The sequence below is a fragment of the Terrapene carolina genome, unplaced genomic scaffold (assembly GCF_002925995.2).
Source record: "Terrapene carolina triunguis isolate 2854851 unplaced genomic scaffold, T_m_triunguis-2.0 Scaffold69, whole genome shotgun sequence".
Lineage (NCBI taxonomy): Eukaryota > Metazoa > Chordata > Testudines > Emydidae > Terrapene > Terrapene triunguis.
The window spans coordinates 5,653,073-5,675,970 of record NW_020664420.1 but is presented as its reverse complement, the minus strand read 5'-3'; the positions used below and the strand labels follow the sequence as shown (position 1 = coordinate 5,675,970).

The following is a 22,898-nucleotide window of genomic DNA, read 5'->3' as shown; positions in this document are numbered from 1 at the left end:
CAGTGAAGGGCTGTGCACTATGGATTCGTTATTACTGGAGACTGGGGTTAGCTTAAGGCCTGGTCTAAACTAGAAAATTAGGTTAGTCTAATTAAGTTGGTCAGAGGTATGAGAAATCCACCCCCCTGAGCAGTGTAAAGTCGACCTACATCCCTGTGTAGACAGTGCTAGGTCGACGGAAGAATCAGCCTCTCAGGGAGGTGGATTACCTACGCTGATCGGAGAATCCCGCCTGTCAGCACAGGTAATGTCTACACTAAAGTGTCACAATGGCACAACTGCAGCATTTTAAGTGTAGACAAAGCCCCTAGTCTTGTCACATTCAAGTCATAATGCCAGACCTATCTCTTTACGCAAGCTTCCCAGATTAACAAAGACGATGGGCAAATGACCTAGCCACATTTCTAATAGAAGGAAATCATCACCAGGAATGATCTCATTCAGAACAACAGCACAGAACATGGGTGGATTGGAAAACAATCTCAGAGCGAGGAATAGACCCAGTGCTACTCTTAATTACTTATTTCTTCCGATTTGCTTTTAAGGCTCTGTCCATTGCACCAGGTGCAATATATAAAATCACACTAAAATAACCTGAGTAGATGTGATGGCTGCCATCTTGGCAAACACACCAGGGACTCAACCAGGGCACTCCAGAGCTAAGGCTAGTTAGCTATAGGCTGTAACAACTCATGTCCTCTATGGATTGGCAAAGATGAGTGCTTGTGACACACATTTACCAGTGGATTATATACACGAAAGGCTACCTCAGCTGCTCAATATTCATTGAGCATTTGGCATGGTGGGAACATTAGATGAAACTTGCTAGCTAGCAAGCAATGAATGTCAGGGCTGGGAATAGAACCCAATAATCCTGACTTCTAATCCATTGCCCTAACCACAAACGATGGCACTACTTATCTCATTATTACAATGGTGCTGGTATCCTTTGATTAATATAGCTCTAAAGAGCTCACACACCACAGTGATAAGAAAACGTTAGAAAAAACAGGACCTGATTATCCCATCGATTACGCACACCAGCAAGTGCTACTGAAGTCAGTAATAGTTACACAGGCACAAATTGTTCAGCTAATTGGACTCTGGCATTGAATGGATAGAAAATAGACAGAAGAGACAGAGGGAAGACACAGTTACCTGCATCAGATGTTGCTGATGATGAAGGTAGGAGCGATAACACTGACGTTGGTGGCATTGCAACATTTTCAACAGCTGCTGGTTTCCTTCTGGTCATCATGTTACAGGCAGAACTTTCTATTCTACTATGAAGTGAAGTCTGGTCTGCTTTTAAGTGGGGACTTGTTATTCCTGGGGATTATAAAGAAAAAAAAATATTTGGATGAATAAATATGAAGTATACAAGATTGCTGTGCGAGGTATCTACTAGAAAGGATGAACTGTTGCTCTTAGGGCTAGTCTACACTTACCGGTAAGTTCGACGGCTGCGGATCGAAGTTCCGAGTTCGATTTATCGCGTCTGGTCTGGACGCGATAAATCGAACCAGGAAGTGATTCCCGTCGACTGCGGTACTCCAGCTCAGCGAGAGGAGTACTGCGAAGTCGACGGGGAGCCTGCCTGCCGCGTGTGGACCGCGTCTGAACCGCGGTAAGGTCGAAGTAAGGTATGTCGAATTCAGCTACGTTATTCACGTAGCTGAATTTGCGTACCTTACTTCGATTTGGGGGGTAAGTGTAGACCAGCCCTTAGTGTCCCAGTATATTTCCATACTCCCCTACTAGAGTGTGTAATATGGTTTTGCTTTAGCAAGGATCATGATTTTTATTTGTTTTTAATAATTTTGCCTCAGGATAGACCATCACAGTTCTCTATAAACAATGCTCAGTAGCTGAATAATCCCAGAAGTCTATTTTTTGCACAAAACAAATATATACAAACACAGGTGTGACCACATGGCTATTCAGTGGCATTTTCCATTTATCAGTTCCTCTACCTACTGTGTCCCCCACATTCACTTATAAACTTCTCTGTTATAATCACTTATTCATAGATCCTGAGGCCTGAAGGGACTATTGTGATATCTAGTCTGACCTCTTGTATTAAACAGGCCAGAAAACTTCCCCAAAATAATTCCTAGAACAGATCTTTTAGAAAAACATCCAATCTTGATTTAAAAATTGTCCATGATGGAGAATCCACACTTGACTCACTGAGTTTTTTGTCTGTGTACAGACTGAGAGCGGTTACAGAGCTGAGGGTATGTCAAGGAAATCATAAGCTTTGATGTCCAAAATTCTGCCAACAAATCTTGAGACAGGTTATTATACAAACAGGAAACAAATTAGATGATACCAATGTTCCAAAGATGTAAAACTTTCTAGAGACAGTGGGTCTGTATTATAGGTGGGGCTGGTAGCCACACCTATAATTAAGGTTGCCCTACCTTTCTTACTGGAAAGACCCATCTTTCAATAGCTTATGACTATGCCAAACTTTAATTTTTGGGGATGGATTTTTTTTCACAGGACCCCGCCTCATTCAGTGCTCTGGGGGTCGATCAGGACTGTGTAGTGAAAGAGAGAGTTGTCTGTAGGGCTCCTGGTATCATCTGGTGCAGAAGTTAGAAGGAATGTATTGAATGGAGGGTTTCATGGTCAAGGCAGTTGAATGCTGACTAGGAAAACTGAAGTCCCTGGCCTCTACCAGCATTCTTATGTGATGCTAGGGAAGTCACTTGAACTAAACTTTTCATATGTGGCCACTAATTATGAAATGTGTATTCCTCATTTTCTAGGTGTCTGACTTGAGACCCTGGCATCTGATCTGGAGAAATGCTGAGCGCACTCAGCTGCAACAGAGGTCAATGGGAGCTGTGCTTTAAACATAGTGTGCTATATAATGCTAAGTACTCTGAAAAATCACTTCCAAGTGTCTCAAATTGGGCACTTTTGTCCTTAATTTCTCTGTGCCTCAGTTCCCCCTGTGTACAATGCGGATAATAGCACCTCCTCACCTCCCAGGTGTATGCTGAAAACAAAATCATTAATGTTTCTGAGGCACTCTGATGCTATAGTGATTGGCACCAGAGAAAAGTCCATGAGATGGCCCTGAATAATATGGAGTAAATAAGAAGGAGGGTTTGAATAACATGCAGTAAATAAGTAACAACATGGGGAAAACAAAATGTTGACTAGCTTCTCATTAAATGAGCACTGTACATCCTGTTCACTAAATGAGGCAGGGGTCCTATGGAAAAAATAGTCTGTGATCATGTAATTACACATAACACCATAATCCATACACACAAGGGGGCTGAATTAAGGTTGCACAGACAACCTTAATTCTGGCATTTCCTAACTTCTGAGTGCATGGCTTTGAAAACTTAATGTTTGTTTAATGTAGTTTTTGTATGATATATATATAGCGTGAATGTGAGTCTATATATAAATTGTTGTGTGTATGTACATCTACATGGTATATAATGATGCTAACAACCTCATGAAGTCAACATCTGGTTATAATTAAACTGAAGGGCCTATATAAAAAGCTGTATGAAAACATGCAGCTGTAACCTGTTGACCTCTATTGATAAAAAAAAAAAAAAAAAGGTCTGTGAAACTGTGCTTCAGCATATCAAGGGACAGTCATTCATTTTTCAAAGGTAATCCCTCCCAAACCACTTATCCTCTCAAATCTCTACCTGCACACAGTGTTTGCATTAGGGACCTTGATTTATGGATTCCCACTCCTTGAATGTAGAGGCCTACTTCCTGTTGCCGTGGTTACTTGGATCTTGGTTCAAGGTTAAACTACTCCCAAATCAAAATCAGTGGCAAGCACAGCATCTAACAGCCAGGTTATTGACTACCCTAGGACGCTTAAAGGTCAAAGACCAAAGTGCTGCTCACTGCCTTCAGGGTGAGTCAATATTTTCAATATTTTTATTCTGTTTCTTCTGAAGAAGAAGTTGCTGCTCAATTACCACCTAGGTGGGTTTAGCAAGGTCATGCAAATCATTGAGGAAAATCCTCATCCCAAGGAAGAATTACACATTTAATGAATTACTTCAAAGACTACCCCCTCCAGTTGCAGCTTGTCACAAGTACAGAGGAGGGCCACTGGTATGATTATTGTTTTTGGCTTTTAAGGTTTTATGCGCTTTGTTTTGTCTAATTTACCGGGTGAAAATTAAGACTGAACCACTACACTGACCTAATTTGCTGATTTGGCTTTACGCTGAGATATAAGTGAAAATCATCCGACTTCCCCTATAGATCTCAAGGTGCTTTGCAAAAGTGGGTCGACATTGTAATCTCAGTTTTTACAGACAGGGAAACTGAGGCACAGAACAGTGCAATGACTCGCCCAAGGCAACATAGTGAGTTAGTGGCAGGGTTTAGAGTAGAACCCAAATCGTGTGTCTTCTAGGTTGTTGGAGCAGGCTACCCTACTGTCACTCCCTCTTCTTGAGGCTGTTTAGAAGGCCACACACAAGAAGTCCAAAATGTCATGTACCTTAGTAACTAGTGGAAATTTCTTCCTGACTTAATATCCACCATTTTGTCAATGAGAACTCATCATTTAAAATATGCATCCTCTGTGTGATCCTACAATATTTTATATTTTGCTTCTGTTTACATTCAGGAACAGAGAGAGCCCAAGTTGAATTATAAACCCTGGTCCTGAGTCTGTTCTTATTTACATTGCCATTACTCTGTTGATGTTAATAAATTTACTCCTGATTCAGAAGTAAGTGAGATCAGATTCAGCCCTTCAATTCCCAGAGCCCTGCTGACATTATATATAATAATGAAACCAGGCCAAAGCAGAGGGGAAATGAATCAATATTTGCCAAATGGAAAAACCAGGACAAATCCAGAAGAGAAAAATTGTTGTTTTCAATCTCAAAGGGGGTATTATGAACAACCAAGAACAGTAAAAGGATGATTTGCCTCACATTTCTACCAGTGTACATCAGGAAATAGCCCTATTCAAGTCAAAGCATTACTGGTGTAAAATCTAAGTAAGCAAGAAGACAATCATGATGTAAAACTGGTCCTTTTTTTTTAAAGGTCTTTACAGTTTACAGCGTCTCATAATATTTTGGTACAAATTTACTTTGTCATTCATTGTCTAGTAGCGGATGTGCTTTAGCTGGTACTTAATACATTAATTTAAAATTACTAATATCATTTAGCATTCACACTGCAGTAATGCCTTAAGGCCACCGCTAAGTTGGGCCCCATTGTATTAGGTGCTGTACTAACCTATATTAAATGACAATGCCTGCCTTATTGTTACCTTGTGCTCTCGCCACATAATGCAGCCACCTACTTTCTCTCATCTTTATACTTACATTGCAAACTCTTAGGGTCAGCATCCATCTTTTTGTTATATATGTGCTTAGCTCCAGATTGGAGCCTCCAGGTGTTAGCTCACTACAAATAATAAATAATAACCGTGCCATTGCTAAAGCCATGCTAAAGAGGACATCAGCTAACACATAGCAGAGTTCTGTGAAGTTGCTGCTATGGAATAGTTTTCTGCCAAGGGATCATTATCTTAGATTTCACATAACGCACCGAATTGTGAGAATTCACTACTGTACTTCGTCTGTTTATGCATCACACTGCTCTTACAGGACGAGAGCTTTCTTCTCTCCCTTTCCATGGTTTAGTTATACAGTACATTTGCATGGTAATTCACATCTCAACATTAACTGGATCAAATTATTTGCATTTTGATTACTGTTTACTTTGAATAAAGAACCAGAAGAAGCCTAATATCTGGTAAATCTTTTTTTTTTTTTTTTAAAGTGGATTTTACGTAGATCAGTCAAAAGCTTAGCATTGCATCATGCTCCAGAAGAGGAAACTGAATTACAGTGTGATAAATGTAGTTAAGGAAAGTAATTATTCTTCTTAAAGTAATATTATTTCCTATCTAACTTGTGAAATTCATTTCCATGGCTTCCATTTGACATATATTATCATTTAAAAATAACTGTACTTTTAATGTACAGTTCTGCTGCATGGCTTTTACTCTCCTGTTTCCTCGCCTCTTAGAGCCTTCAAATTCTACCTCTTCTGCAGGGGATTTTCTACCATATACAATGAGTCCCATTCAATAGCACAGAGTTTCTGTTTTAAAAAAAAAGGCCTGCACTGCCATCGTGAAGGTGGAATTTTAAGACACCAAGCCTGTACTTTACTTCACCTCACCAATTTTCTTCCATTTTTTTAAAAGCAGAATAGCTCTAAACTTGGGAGAGAGAGAAAGAGAGAGAGAGAGAAAAAGCCATCATTAGATAGATCTCCCGATCTTTATCTGCAGTACTACACTCAGAAGAGCTAATGCCATGATGATAGCTTTGAAATCTCTTAGGAATTGGATAAAGAGAAGCGATAGTGATGAACTCCCAGCTAATAAACACAAGAGTGCTTATTTCTGCAGAATGATCAATTTCTAGATGTCCTGAGGCTTGTCTGATACAGTTGATTTACTCATTCTCCCTCACCTCACTAATAAAGCTGAACTCCAACATCAGATTAGAAAGGAGCCAGATTTCTTAAAGGGGCAGGGGGAGGAATGGCATGATGGCATGCAAATACTGGGAGACACACTAATTTCTCCTGCCTCCTCCTATAACCACCAAGCTGTCTCGAACAGCTGCCTTCCTCTGCTGAAAACATACACTTTATCCGCTTTGGGTTAGTACAGTAATACAGACAATTAATTTATCTTGTTAGTGGAAATTTAATGCAATGATCTAAAAGAACTCTTACATATTGTGATAAACTTTAGTGCCTCCAGGGCGCTTCTTTTCCATAGGACTCATTTCACATCCCATCCATTATGTAAATGAGATGTGGAAATAGTTGAGTTCCTCTAATGTATCTGTACACTGATGGATGGCGCAGAGTCAGCCCTGCTGAAACTAATGAGGTTAAATGCATCTTGCCATTCCTGTCTACTTGGGTGAGTCTCTGTGCCTGAGTTCAAGAAATCTTATTCAAGTTTTTTCTTCCCTTAAAGCCACTGTGCTAAGATAATCACATTTCTTGACAGACAGCATAGTAATAGCCCCAACACCCACTCTGGCCTCAATCCTGCAGGGGTGAGGACTGTGTGGAGCAGAGGCTCTTGTTATGTAGCAATGTGGGGATATGGCAGCAGAAGCCAAAGGTCACCTTCTTACTTGAGAGATGGGGTCCCGGACTGCAGAGAGTTGCAGTTGACACCAGTCTCTAGTGATATGCAATGATTAAATAAAAACAATTTAGTTGTTAAGTACAAGCTGTCCGTGCAAGAACACCCCATGGGTTAGAACCTGTAACAACCATCAGTTTAGTCACCACTGCAAACTGCCCAGGATCCTCCACATCTAAGAGGATGAACTTCTACAGCTTGAACTAATGGGCCAAGTTCCCTAACCGGGAGCTGTAGCAGCCTGTGTGAATCAGGCACCCAATAACACACTAAACACTGGATTACTTTTTGAGGCTCTAACCCTGCAGAGGGACATACACAGTACTGGGAGGAGGGGGGACAGATCCTACACTCTCCATCCTTTCCCCCAATCCAAGTACACTCCCTTCATGAAAACACAAGGGCTATCTCTTTGATCTGAGTCCTTAGAACGGAGAAGTACGAGAAGTGACCTTGGGGACAGGTGGACATGAAGTTTGGAAGGTAGGGTGCTGTGAGTCAAGAAGTGCAAATATTAACTTCAAGACAAATAGGAACCCACTGAAGCTGATGGAGGAAATGATTTTATTCTAGTTCTCCTAGCACCCAACACTATGGTATTTGAGCAACTCCATTCCCAGAGCAAAAGAATAGTCTGGATGCAAAATTCTGGACTCCCTGAAGTTTTGAAAGGTCAACGAAGAAAGCATTGAAATAGTTCAGCCAGGATGTGATTGAGGCATGAACAAGGATTTCAAGTAAAGCAGGATCAAAGTAAAGGCAGATTTTGGTAAAATTCACAGGATAGTGATAGATGGAATTAATGATAAGAGAAATAGGGGAAGAAAGGGCTAATTCAGAGGAAGGATCGCTCAAAGGTTCAAGGCCATGTAAACCAAGGGTTAAGGAGAGTGTTAGTGGATTCAGAGACAGGACTAAAGAGACTTTTGACCAGGAACTTGAAGCAATTAAGTTTACTAGAAACTGTAGTTAGATGCTGACAGAGTCCAGACAGATGGACAATACGGAGACATGATGAGTCAAGGGCAATGCAGAACTGGTGTTGCACATATAAAAATGGGTCAAAGCTTGAAATTAGCAATGAAATATCCCAGAGAATGAAGTTTTCATATATAGAAAAGAAAAGCTAGGCACAGAAGTGAAGAGCTCCACAGTAGAAGACACAAGAGGAAAAGAAAATCTTTGGAAGAAATGAAAAAAAACCCCACTGTATTTTAGATGTAAAGGAGGATTCATCCCCGAAAGTGCACACTGAAGATTCTTTAAGGGATTTAAGAAGGGTTTAAGCAGTGATAAAAAGCTACTAGGAAGGTTGAGAAAAGGGATATGTGGCCATGGACAAATCATTACCTGAGAAAAGCAGGCTCAGTAAAATGGTCTAGTGCAGAAAGAGACTATGGTCGTAGAAGTAGTCGGAAAAGGGAGAGAAGACCTCTTTCTCCAGACCACTTCTGAGGAAAGACAGGATGAAGGTGAGATCTTAGTTCTCAAATAACGAGGAAGGGTCAAGTCAGGTATTTTTATTCTTTTTTTTTCCCGATAGAGGTGATCATTTTTAAGTGTGGCAGAGAAAACAGGAATGCATGAGGCAACAGTTGAGATTGGAAGGGATCCATATTTCTCACAGATTAAATGGGGCACAGACAGCTCCCATGGGTGAGCTGGTGACAAGTGAAGTAGGTTGTGTCAAGCTGCTGATGATTTAAGGGTGAATGAGGCACAAGAGCTGGGCTTGAGGCAATGATGGAGTCAGACATATATTCCGATACAGCCAGTGTAGAAAGGGATAGAGAGGAAAGTATTGGAGAATGTAATGAAGACCTCAAAGTCCAGAGAAGACAGCAAAATTTATTGGCCATCTCATCAGTGAATCACGAGAGGTGATGTCTCTTTGTACTCCAAACCTCCCCACCTCTGCAAAAAAACAACAACAGCAACAAACCCAACCCTGCTAAAATACCCTGAAATTGTTAACCTTGGCATCCGGCCAATGGAAATCAATAAACATTTGTATATGTCACATTGACTTAACTACTGTTCTTTCAATCATTGATATTTATTATTTATATTATAGTAGCTTCTGACTAAGACTGTTGCTCCATTGTGCTAGGTACTGTACAAACACAGAGTGAGAGGCAGTGTTTGTCCCCAGAAGCTCAAAATCTAAGTAGCCAAGATATATGTGGGGAGAGCTGAGACTAGAATGCACTTACACTGAGTCCCAGGTCAATACGCTAGCCACTGAACCAGCCTGCCTTCCTACACTATGATTTTGCTTCAGTAAACCAAGCCCCACATCACAGTCCAGTCAAAGAGCTATACTATGACTAGCTCTCCAGTAAATAGAATGGCTAAAAAAAATCTTCGCAATTGAAGGAACTCCCAGTATACAGTGCAACCTATTAGATTGCAACCAAGTAGTTTTATTTTTAGAAAGGCTCATGTTGGCTTTGTTTTAATAACTGAGTCCATTCAGCCCAGTTTAACGGCGATTTATCACTACAAAATGTTTGCCTTATCAGCACCAGAGAGGAAAAATAATATGCACTGGGATGTGTGTATCTCTCTCTCTCTCCCCCCATATTCTAGATAGATAGATATGATTCCCCCCCCCCTTTTTTTCTGAAAACCACAGTAACTGACTGCAATATTAAAATGAAAGTATGTTTAAACAGATGCATAGGTAAGATCAGCAATGTTATTTTAATACCTCGTCAGCACTTAAATATAATATACAGTGCTTGGATTGCTGCTCTCTTCTATTTGTGCTCTAGAAACATCTAAAACATTGGACAGTATGGAATTACTGTACAAATTTGATTATTTATTTCGATCATTGCTCAGATTAATAGTATTTTCTATGGGGAGGGAGAATGGAAAGACTGAAAGACTTCAAGGTCAGGAAAGACCTCAGAGGAACCAAAACACAAGAACAAATCTGAACGATGAAGAACAGGATAAAGAGGTGAATGGTGCAGAGAGGAATAAAGTGGGGCAGATAGTTAGGTACAGGAGATAAATGATAGATTGGGAAGAGAAGGCAGAATGAATAAGGGAAATCACCTACCAGAATGAATCAAGTGAAAGGATGCCTAGTAGGGCAAGGGTGGAACAAGAAACTGAAAACAATGCTAACCATTAACAGAATTTGCAGTTATGCTTTCACCTTAAACAATCCTTCACATCTAGATCTGCACTTTCCTAACATTTTGGGGTTAGGACTCTGATCCAGAAGTTTGGTGCAGGCCCATCTCTAGCTTTCATGTTTACTGAGGTTACATTGGGATGCTTTAGGCTCTTCACAGGATAAATTGCCTTACCCATTGCAATATGCATATTTTATTGCATCAAGCAGTCAGTATAAGGATACTTAGAAATATGTTCCCTTTAAATAGCCAAAAAGTAGCAGGAGAATATCACTCACAAAACAAACAAAATTATGAATAACCGAGAGGTTTTCTGATAATTCTGTTTGTTTTATTGGGGCAATGGGGTGCTAGTATCAAAAGGGGAAGGGTCAGAAGTGGCAGAATCTATTGAAATACTCATGCTGACTGAATGTTTGGGTAGGCCACAGAACTATGGGGGGAAAAACCATGAATTGCAGAGAGTTGCAAAGCACGGATTTTCAAACCTGCATACCTGAAATAAGTTAGGCATTTTAATCTGTATTCAAGCACCATAATAGGATGCTTGATTTTCAGAGATGCCCAGTTCTTAAGACTCCCACAGAACCGAGGCCTAAATCTAGATTCAGGTGCCTAACATCAGACATCCAAGTTTGAAAGCGTTGGCCTGAGGGTAATTCAACAGAAATTGAATGCTGCAAAGAAAGTTTACCAGTACAATTCTGGTTACCCATGTTCAAGGAAGATGAATTCAGAGTGGAACAGGTGTAGTGATGGGATACATGGATGATCAGGGAAATGGAGAGCCTGTCTTATGAGAGAAGACCAGAGTATGGCTGATTTAGCCTAGCAAAATGCAGGCTGAGAAGAGATAGGATTGCTTTCTATAAATACATCAGTAATTTTGGCTTCAAATTGCACATGGCCCTAGGTTTCTCCTGTTTGCAAAATCTGCTCCTCTGTTTTAAGCTCACATATTTTGGATCTCCCTTTTAAAGAAGCTTGTTGGGCTGGATTGATATCATACTGGTAGCATTCTTTGTTAGCATGCAGGAATCTCTCATTTGCTAGGCCGAAAGCCTCTTGTGGTGAGGAAACATCTCATGGTAGTGAATAGCCCCTGCCACCAATTAATGAGCAGCATTGATGACTTCAGAAATGTGGGGGAGGGATAGCTCAGTGGTTTGAGCATTGGCCTGCTAAATGCAGCGTTGTGAGCTCAGTGCTTGAGGGGGCCACTTAGGGATCTAGGGCAAAATTAGTACTTGGTCCTGCTAGCGAAGGCAGGGGGCTAGACTCAATGACCTTTCAAGGTCTCTTCCAGTTCTAGGAGATAGGATATCTCCATTTATTTATGACCTGTTGACTCTTTTCTGAATGGAAAGTAAGTGGCTGCATTACAGGGCATCAGGTCATATGTGGGGATTATAAAGTGGGGAAAATAGGTGAAGTTTTTCATGGCTCTTGTAGAATGCTGTGGACTCCTTACCCCAAGGGAAAAATAGAGAAAGTTTTGTTCCATTAATTCACAAGTGCTTCCTGTTGGATATCATAAAGGAGAAAGTGTAATTTTATGCGTATAACAGGCAGAGTATAATCAAATGCTATTCACAACTGCAGTTGAGAAAGACAAACAGCAACTTATAGGAAGTCTTTGTAATTGTAAGCATACGCAGTTCTAATGAGCAAGAGAGGGAACCAATGCCATAAATGCAGGACTCCCAAGTACAAACCACCTCAAGTGTCTTTCACTGCACCTCCTTGTCCACAAGCTAAAGCTAAGACAAAGTAAAGGGGACAAAATGGCCAAGCATGATTATTCACCTTACAAAACTAAATGTTTCCTCTCTACACTTACTTTTCCATCAGTAATTTCCTAATCTGCTCTCTTTGTTGTTCAGTCAATAATGGTGGAAGGCACTAGGAGTGAAATTGTGCACAAGGTTCCCACAAGCCCCATGCATCACTTGGAAGTCCAATTTAAGCCCTCGGTCGGGCCCCTGCACTAAGGTAAATTTCACCGTACAATATTTTTTCTTCTCAACAAAGTCTGTTTTCATTTAGGGATATGAATTCTTAGAAATGAAAGAAGAAGTAAAATCCCATCAAAAAATATCATCCGCTGATGAAAGCATTGAATCACTGAATGAAGAAAAACATTTACTACTGTTGGTTATTCTTGGGGAATCATTTGGTATTTATGTTCATACATTTGACTGTCTCATCATTGCAAGGATAAAACATGTCCTGTGCTTTTAAAATGTTCTGGAGTCACGTGACACACCATTTTTGACGTGTTTAGCACAGCCTTACAAAAATTTACCAGCCCAGGCAAAAAATCTACTCGCCTGCCTGTTCTCAACAGTCATCAGGCTAATGGAAATACTAATGACATTTCACTTGCCCTTCCAAAGAATTTACTTGTCCCAGGGGAGTGGGAATTTTGCAAAAGAAGACTATCACTCTTCCTCGTTATTATTATTATTTGTTACTTCTAGATACCCCCACCAATATCAGTGTTCCACTGTATACATACAATGTGAGAGACAGTGCCTGCCCTAAGAAGTTAGACTATATCTACGCAACAGTTTATGATGGCATAATTTATGCCGCTCAGTGGGGTGAATAAATTGCCCCCCCCCCCGAGTGACGTAAGTTACACCGACCTAAGCGCTGGTGTGGACAGTGCTACGTCCCGCCGACATATTTTCTGCCGCTCGTGGGGGCTGGTGTAGTTAAGCCGATGGGAGAGCTCTCTCCCATTGGCTTAGAGCGGGTACATTAGAGAGCTTACAGTGGAGCAGCTGCAAACTCTCTAGTGTAGCTATGCCCTAAACAGAGAAGAGAAACAAATGGTGAACTGGGAAAGAGAAATACAGAGGAACATAGGTATGTCTACACAGCAGTTAAATACCCATGGCTGGCCTTGGTCGGCTGATTCGAGCTTGTGGGGCTCGGGCTGCAGGGCTGTAAAACTTCTGTGTAGACACTCGAGCTGGAGCCCAAGTTCTGGGACCCTGCGTGGATGGAGGGTTCCAGAGCCCAGGTACCAACATGAGCCGGAATATTTACACAGCAGCTTTTAGCCCCATGAGCCCGAGTCAGCTGACCTGGGCCAGCCGCAGCTATGCCACGATTCTTTTGGTCTAGTGTAGAGGTACCCATCGTGACTTTCTCACTCTCACATCGGAAGTCAGTGGCAGAACGGGGAATACAATTCAGGTCTCCTGAATCCCAGTCCAGGGTCCTCTCAGCTGGGCCACACTGCCTTTCCTCACTCTCCATCCCTCCTCCTCTGTCTTTGTTCTCCTCTTTTCCTTTGGCCCCTTCCCCTTCCCACAATTCCTCCCCCTTTCTCTCCTTTGCTCTGCTATAGCAAACTCACACTAAGTCTTGAATGGGCCCAGCCAGCATCTCAGTTAAACTCTAGTTTCCTAATTCACAGAGCACATGTGAGCACAGGAGCAGGCTACAGATTCCAGTGCTGTCTGCAAAGACTGTCACTGCTGATGCAGAAATGATCTGTAAACGTGAAACTCCGAGCACATTTGTACCTTTGGGGCCTCGTGCTCTTAGACCAGTTATGTCCTTTGGTGTGACTGTGTTTGGAACAAGATTGAGGGGTAGGGGCAAAGATAGATTTAAGACACCTTTACGTTCCTTCAGTAAATTGGGGGCTGGGCTGGTCCAAAGCCTGCTCTAATTTTTGCCTGGTAGCCCATGGCTCTAAGAGACCAGGGTACAAGGATGCCCTGGCCACATCCCCCTGGAAACCTTTCTGTTTTATTAGGGACATGAAGGGAGTGGTGTATGAGCAGCGAGGGCAGCTCTACAATTTCAGAGGATTTCCTTGTACAGAAGGAACGCTCAGGTAGCTGGATCTTCTGGTTTTACAACTGCTTTGAAGCACTAGAGCAGTGCAAAACACCCAGGGCAGCCAGCACAGAATTGGTCTCAATTTCCTGTTGCAGTAATAGTATCTCAGCGGTGTACAGCACTTTCTGAGCCAGGGAATCTCAAAACACTGTATGAGATATGGGATGGATTATGGATTATAACCACAGCTTTCCACAGCTGGTGGCGCACAACTGCAGCACCCAAGTACAACCACTAGGGGTATTTTACCTCAGTGATGTCCAACGCCTCCCAGACCTACCTAGGGTGCAGTGGGAGCAGAAATCCTATTACAGGACACGACTTTCATTCTCCTGTATGGCCATCCCATAGCCCTGCCTCCTGTTACAAGAGTGCCCTATACACGAGAGATTCCGGCATACGTAAACAGTTAATAGAACAAGCTTACAAAGTGCCAGCAGATGGCTCTCAAGAATACAGAACACAGTTCCTGGGTTTGGTAGGCCCAATAAAACTTGCACATTGCAAACGGCTTCTCATGTCTACGTCTTTCCAGGGAGCTCTTCATACTTCCTCCCAGCCCCCTTTGCGCTAGCTTGCACCCCAAGAGCAAGAGCAGTAAGCAGTCCCAGTACTGAAGAATCAGGAGTGGGCAGGAAGAGCAAGTGTAGTGAGTCCTTCAGGACGCGCCCCCCCAATCCTTAAACACCCGTGCAAGGGCCAGTCCCAACCTGGCCTGTATGCTAGGGTTGCCACCTGTCCAGGTTTCCCTAGGATCATCCCTTTTCGGTGGCTGCTGTTACAGGCACAGGGGCTCAGGGGCTCAAGCACCCATGGAGAAAAAATAGGGGGTGCTCAGCACCCATGGGACTGGCCGGGGCTGCTGCTCTGGCGGCCTGGAGCGGGAAGAGGGCCCCTGGACAGAATGGGGGCGGAGCCTCGGGGAGGGGGCAGAGCCAGTATGGGGCAGCCACTGGCAAAACCAAAAGTCAGCGCCTATGGCTGCTGTCCTGGGAAATCTGTAAGAGTGCTCAGTCCACACTGCCATTTGTCCAGTTTTATGGGCTCCTCCCAGATGTCCCCTTCTGTTCTTTTATATCTTAGAGGTGGCAACCCTACTATATGCATCTATAGAAATCACACTTGCTGCGCCACTGAAATGATGTAGCAGCCGAGCAAACTACAGGGGGTGATACAGAAATTTGTGCCAACAGCCCAAGGTAAACCCTGCTCTCAGCAAAAGTGCCATGAGCACAGCGATGTGAAAATGTTCACATTTTGAAATTTTCAACCAAAAACGGGGACAATTTTTTCCGCCAAAACCTATTTCCATTTTCCTGCCAGCTCTCGCCATGAGGCTAGTGCAGGTAAATTTGAGTGCAGTGGCTCTCAACCTTTCCAGACGACTGTACCCCTTTCAGGAGTCTGATTTGTCTTGTGTACCCCCAAGTTTCACCTCACTTAAAAACTACTTGCTTACAAAATCAAACATAAAAATACAAAAGTGTCACAGCACACTATTAATGAAAAATTCCTTACTTTCTCATTTTGTCTGTATGAAATTTTAGTTTGTACTGGCTTCGCTAGTGCTTTTTATGTAGCCTGTTGTAAAACTAGGCAAATGATGAGTTGATGTACCTCCTGGAAGTCCTCTTCATATCCCCAGGGGTACATGTACCCCTGGTTGAGAACCTTTGCTCTAGGTACCCTCTGGGTAAACAGAGAAAACCCCCATTCCAGTTTTTAGGGTTCCATCATAAAGGACCCCACAACACAAACACACAGAGAGAACACAGTCTTTATGGAACTCAGTCGGTTTGACCCTCCGCTGTCTCCTCCCTTGGACCTATGCAAAATGACTGCAAAATCCATTCTGATTTGGTATTATCTGACACCCATGTTGCACAGGTGCAAAGGACTACTCCAGAGAGTGGACAAGCAAGGCCAGGGTAGGTAGCTACCTGCAAAAGATAAAGAGCTGATTGAGCCCTGCCTGGTTTTAAACCTGCGGTTCCAGAGCATCTAATTTTCCCCTCCAGCACTCCCACATTTACTTGCAGAAGAGCAATGTAATTGGCATCGCTTTGTAATTCATTGTTCTAGTACAAGCTGCCCTATCGTAATAACAGAGTCTGGATTGCTCTTCATTCCTGGGATCTCTATTTTGCTGGTATTAAATCAGTGTGTACAAATACCCTCCCAACAAGACGGTTCAAAAAGCTTTGGGTGCCCATGATGCCGCTTTTGTTTACAGTATTTGTCAAATAAAAAGCCATAATTTGTGGCTCACTCGCCGCAAACAACCACTCCCCCGTCAAACAAATCCCCTCTTCCTCCCTGACATTAGTGAAATGTTATGTTTCGGATTTTAAAAGCATAAAAGTCAAAACGTTCAAAATGATGGGTCCCACAGCAAATGTAACCTGGTCCCAAGTGCGCATAGGCAATGGTTGGCATTGCTGCACATGGTATTAACTTTTATGTCTTCTACTATATGTGCAATGTGGTTCATTTATAGTGGCTCTGGGAACCACTATGTTTACATAAATTTTAATTTCCTGTCTTTTGTTTGTACTCTTTATCATCTTTCTAAAACACACAAACAAATAAATAAATACAAATCCCTGTGAATTTTAGTGCTGGCCAGATTATCTATAGAATGATGCCCGGCACAGTCAGCATGTCCGATTTTCCATGCTGCCCCAGCCATGTGCCTTCTCCCCCCCTAAGCTCTGGACAGATCATTTCTGGGGGAGAAAGGTGTTTTCATGCCCATTTCATCTGTGGCATCTCTTTGATGCTGCTGCCAGCAAGGGTGACCCTTATCTCCACATGTGGTGGGGATTTTGTAGTCTGGACTCTTGTCTGAGACCACCAACTCAGCTGACATAGGCCCTGGAATAGCAATGATCTAATAATGTTATCATAAAGACATGCATCACTTTGCACAACAGACTGACAATTCATCTAGGTAACAGCTGGGAATTAAGAGTGCTACAAAGCCCTTGTCTTTTTTCAGCACTTAGAGCTAGATTCTAATACTCTTACTCATGATGGCTAGCACCTTGAGTAGTCTCAGTGAAGTCAGTCCTTGATGTGCTATCCAGACAACACTTTGTTCCTTTTTATGTATTTCCCTGATTAACTTAGAATATCAGGGTTAGAAGGGACCTCAGGAGGTAACCCAGTCCAACCTGCTACTCAAAGAAGGACCAATCCCCAGACAGCCCTGATCCCTAAATGCCCCCCCTCAAGGATTGAACTCACAACCCTGAATTTAGCAGGCCAATGCTCAAACCACTGAGCTATCCCTCCCTCCATGTGCCTTGGCACTTGGCACAACTGAAAACCAATTCTTCGTATACTTATATACAAGGCCCCAGCCTTGCTCCCAAACTATGCTACTCACGCTTGTAATCATTAATGCATGCTTTTTTCTATGTTTTTGCTTGCAGGGCACGTTAATCAGGCACTTGGGTTCAACTACATATAACTACGTTTCTGAATGCAGTAGCCATACATTTGGTTGCTAAAATTCCCTTTCCACTAGCTATGAAGTTCTGGTAATTAAGAAGAGAGATTTGTTTAAAGCTGTTTAAAAACCTCTCTTTTGATCAGGAATATCAGGTTCGCCAAACTACCGTGTCTTGATTGGTGGAGATCTGAATGTGCCCTTGCTAAGGAATATTACATAAAAGGCTAAAATCACAAGGATGCCCATTGCACAGAAAAACACAGTGGTCCAGCTACAAATTAATATGATGCTCCTCATGCACCAGTGATTAAAATTCAGTGTTGACAGGATGAAACCCAGTTATTATTTTTTTAGAGAAACAAAGAAAACCAGATGATAAAACTGAATAGGTTGGTGCAGCAAATCCAACAAAAATATGGCGGTTCTAGGCAGCTGTGATTGGAATCCTTCCTCTGCTTGAATAATAAAGGCTTTTGCTAATTTTAACCAGAGCCGAATCTGAAAAACCTGCAGTCTCATGTGACTCATTGAGCCCCAAGGGAATAGGAGGTGGCGGGGGGAGGGGGGGGGAGATGTGTGTGTGTGTGTCTGTGTGTATAATCTAACAGTGCCCAGAGGTTTTGAGATCCTGGATTCCACTTCAATAGCACAGGCCAGATTCATTAAAAAACCTGGCTACATTCCAGCAGTTAAAATTGAAGCAGCATATTTATTGCATTTTGCTCAAATAAATCTGAAAACGTGTGAATCATATCCCTGGGAGAGATGGGGAGGAGAAGTAAACAATCTCGGGCTAATACTTAGAAGAGGAGTATGTTGAAGAACAAAGATGTAGAAGGGTTATTGTTGCAGGGAATCTGCTGGGTGCTTGTCGAGTCGGAGGTTTTTGGAAAGCTAGACTTCTCCGCCATTTTCTCCATTGCTGCTACTCTAGCCTCAAACGTTCTATTTACTGTTCTCTATTCATTTTTTTTTTTTAAATCACTCCTTAGCTTGTGCGGCTTTACTGTGTGGTTCTCTGTGGTTTCCCAGATGCTGTTCGTGACGTTGGCACCTCACCCCAATAGCAACTGCATTGAGCTGGGATTCAATTATAGCCTTTCTGGCACAGGCAGATTGGTTTTTCAAAGATAGCATATTTTGGGGAAGGATTTATTTTTCCCCAAAGCAATTTTGATTAAGAAAGCGAAGCGCGACTCGTAGCTCAATCTTGCAAGGCGCAGGATGCCTCGTGACAGGTCCTGAGTGCCCCTTGACTCCAGCACCACCTAGAAAGCATTCAGCACCTCATAGGATTAGTTCCTGAGGGAGTAAAATGTGAGCTAAGGGTCTGATACAAAGCCTGTTTAAGTGAAAAGGAGCTTTTCTGTTCATTCCAGTGGGCTTTGGACCATGCCCATAGAGTCCAAGCTTGGGACTCAGGCACTGCCCGAAGTTCTAATCACACCTCTTTCACTGATGCATCTCAGGCCTTGGACAAGACAATTAGGCCAAAATTATGAAATGTGGGTACCTAATGGGAGACACTTAAATAAGGAGCCTTATTTTCAGAGAAGCTGACTGCCTACAACCTCCAGTGAAGTCAATGGGAGCTGCTGATGGACAGAACCTGTCCAGATCAGAGTATTAATTAGGTGGCCAACTTTGGGCACCCAGGTTTGAAAATGTTGACCATCCCCTGCCTCAGTTTCCCTTATCTGTAATATTGACATAACCAGTTACCTAAGTCACTGGGATGGGATAAGTACTAGGTATTATTATAGAGGGGGAAAGTTGCTTGTTTAAATAAATTATGCTGAGTTGTGCAGTCTTTGAGGGCAGAAACTGTCTTCTTTTTTTTTTTAATTACTTATGTGTCCAGTACCTCCCCTTGATCCCTGACTGGGGCCTCTAGGAACTACTGCAATGCAAATAAATAAACGAACAACCGTAACAATCCAACTAGCTACACTTTTCAGGGAGTTGCTGGTGTCACTCGGCATTATTATTAATTATATTGCTGTAGTGCCATTGAGCCCTGGATATGGACCAGAATCTGATTGTACTAGGCACTGTACAAACTCCGAAGAGAAGGACGGTCCCTGCTCCAAGGAGCTTACATGGTGAAGCGACAATAGTACCAAGGAACTAAAGCGACCTACAAAGTAACGCAGCCTGGCTCCAATTCAAGACTGGGCTAGATTTTATTTAAATTAACAATACCAATAGATCAGAAGGCAAGAACAGCACTGAATTAAATACAGATATTGGGCCCAAGCCATTCATCTCAGACTTGATATGCAACCTCCCCATTCCCTTAAAGGGCCGAGGAAGTGTTACTATTTTGCAAATCTCTCTCTGGCAGTTTATGTATTTAGCTGCAGTGGTGAAAGCAAACCGAGGCCACTGTGTTGCATTAAAAATGGAAGATATGCAAGAGTGACTTCCAGCCGAGACGAGCTCAGCACAGCTCCTAATAGCTTGGCCAGAGAGAGGGTCCCTTCTGGTTCGTCTCAGAGCCGCTGCTGACGGACCACCGGGGGCCCCATTAGCGTGCGGTGAGGTGAACAAAAAGGGGTTGTTTTTGTTTTGCAAAACTTCATTGATCAGGGTTTTGTTTTGGGAAATAAAATCCGGGGGTGGTTCAGATCTGGGTCCCATTTTGTACTGAATCCCTGGAGTTTAAGAATAATATTGTGCATGTCTAGTATCATCCAGATGAACAATGCAAAACATGTTAGACCAGTGTTTCTTAAACTATTGTACTGGTGACCCCTTTCACATAGCAAGCCTCTGAGTGCGACCCCCCCTTATGAATTAAAAACACTTGTTTATATATTTAACAGCATTATAAATGCTGCAGGCAAAGCGGGGTTTGGGATGGAGGCTGACAGCTCACGACCCCCCATGTAATAACCTCGTGTCCCCTGAGGGGTCCCAACCCACAGTTTGAGAACCCCTGCGTTAGACTCATAAACAAATTTAGCTTCACATACCCCCAGGAGATGGGCAGTATTTCCCCATTTCACAGACAGGGTAACTGAGCAATTTCATACTGTCACTGCAGTCAAATCTCAATGAGGTTTCATGGATGCACAGTATAGGAAGGCAGAATTTGGCCCTTAAGCATTACTCCACAAATATCTTTATTGGCATTTTAGATAAAGATGACCTATTCCCAGAATAGCCTCAACTCTTTTGGTAACTGGATCCACAAAGAGAGGATCCAGCATTTATTAAAGTCACTGGGGAATCTCTCCACTGACTTTAGTGGGAGTAGAACTGAGCCCAAAGTGCAGATACAAAGTGCCATAATAATAAAAGTATTGCTCTGTTTGGCGTTCTGAATGTCACAGCAGATGCTCAGCTAGAGCAAGGCACTGATAGAGCCCCTTACTTCCCTACTATAACCGCAAGGAAAAAGTCCTCAGAAACTCTCTTACCAGCTGATTCTTCATCACCTAGATGATACACGTTGTCATATTGAATCACTGCACCTTCTTCACACAGCAAAGTCCAAAGAAGCCACAAACCCAGGCTCCTCATCCAATGTCACTTAAAAAGTGACCACAAACCCACTCTGTATCACGAAAGGGACCAAAGAGGCAGTACAAATGGGGTGCTGAGATATCGGACCCACAAGGAAAAAATAGCAGTGGTCCAAAGGGATATTTTGAGGGTTTTGCTGTTGGTTGTAATTCCCCTTCCCATACCAATTCCCTTTCCTGTACCTTTCCCCCCCGATATTTACCTGGGAATCTACTGTGGATTAGCCAGAGTATCTACCTAGCAGCTCATCTCTGAAACAAACAAACAAAAATTGTCAATGGAATCCCCTCGTAGGTCGATGGGAAAGATTTTACTTATAGTGGGTTGGGAGAGCTTTTCCAAACATTGATCCATATGGATTTTGGAATGTGTCTCATAAAGACTGTAAAGCACTTCTAACTAAGGCATGATCCAATGTCTACTGAAGTCAATTCCTGGTCTCCAATTGACTTCAGTGGGCTTTGGATTGGCCCCTAAGTGAACAAAGAAGATAAACACATATATCATCAGCGTGAAGTGTGTAGATTTAGTAAAGTGTTTCCATTGACTGTTGCAAGACTCATGTGGCTAAATCTCCATGCATGACATCAGAGTTTTGGCTACAGAATTGTATTTATTAAGGTTAAGCAAGATTTGAGCAGAAGCAGTTTAAAAATAAAAGCAAAAGGGTCTAAATTTAGTGCCAACTCCCTGGTGCCTCTCCCTCCCCCATGACATATATTTTCCTTTAGGGAAAAACAAAATCTCCCGGGCAACTTGTGTGGCACATTATACAGTCTGTGAATTAAAACAGGCATGTTACAGACCTCTGAGAAACATGGTGTATAATTGTAATGCCAACTGACCCTCAACTGCAGTGGCACTTAGTGGCCTCCCCTTTCAAACAATCAGCTATTGATTCCCAAACCCTCCAGTTTCAAACCAACTTTTGTTTTCAAGAGGCATCCAGTCTTTGGGATGATTCTGCCATTGCTAATTCTCCTTGCCCTGAGGCTACTTGGTATTTCTACTGCTTGCTTGAAGTGTTATCAAAATAAGGGCAACTGCAAAGCTGAATTGTTGAATGTTAGTTTTTCCCAGTTTTGGGGTCTATGCAATGAACTCATAGTCATACAAATGGGCTTTTATTACAGCATTCTTAGCACATTGATTGGAGGGAACACCAGGAAACAGAATTTAGGGGAAATACTGCACCAATGGATTGGATGGCCTATTGTAGCAGGTCTTTCCCAATGCAAATTTATGAGATTCTACACTTATTTAGGAAAGTTATTTTATAATATCATAAAAATGTGCATCACACAAAAGCACCTTGTATTGCTTTTTATGTTTTTATTATATATTGTTCAGGAAAAATCCTATAAAATGAGACAAAAAACAACCTGAAGTGCTCTAAAGTTCTATCTCAGACCTCTCTAATATTAACAACAACAATTTGCATTTATACAGTTCATTTTATCCTGAAGGATCCCAATGAACTCTGCAATGGTGACAAATACTGGAATCACTTCAGTGCCCCAGTGAAATGCAGCAATCCGCGGGGAGAATGCAACCGCTGTTAATGGTGCATAACACCACCACACCAATCATTTGGAAGAGGAAGCAAACGTAATATACCGGCTCCAGGAGTGCAATTTGGTCTCCTACAAACAGGGATAGCTACTGTACGTAATACCAGCTGATGCCGTAACTCATCTAGCTTGCAAAGGTAGGGTTACCATAC

General features: G+C 42.4%; 1 protein-coding gene across 1 annotated transcript in view; it reads right to left on the bottom strand.

The window, feature by feature from the left end:
- SETBP1 (SET binding protein 1) overlaps window positions 1-22,898 on the bottom strand; it is a 324,990-nt gene that overhangs the window by 10,737 nt on the left and 291,355 nt on the right. Inside the window, exon 4 of the mRNA XM_026649298.2 lies at window positions 1,159-1,329. Within this exon, the coding sequence (XP_026505083.1) occupies window positions 1,159-1,329 (171 nt within the window). The remainder of the gene's footprint in view (window positions 1-1,158; window positions 1,330-22,898) is intronic.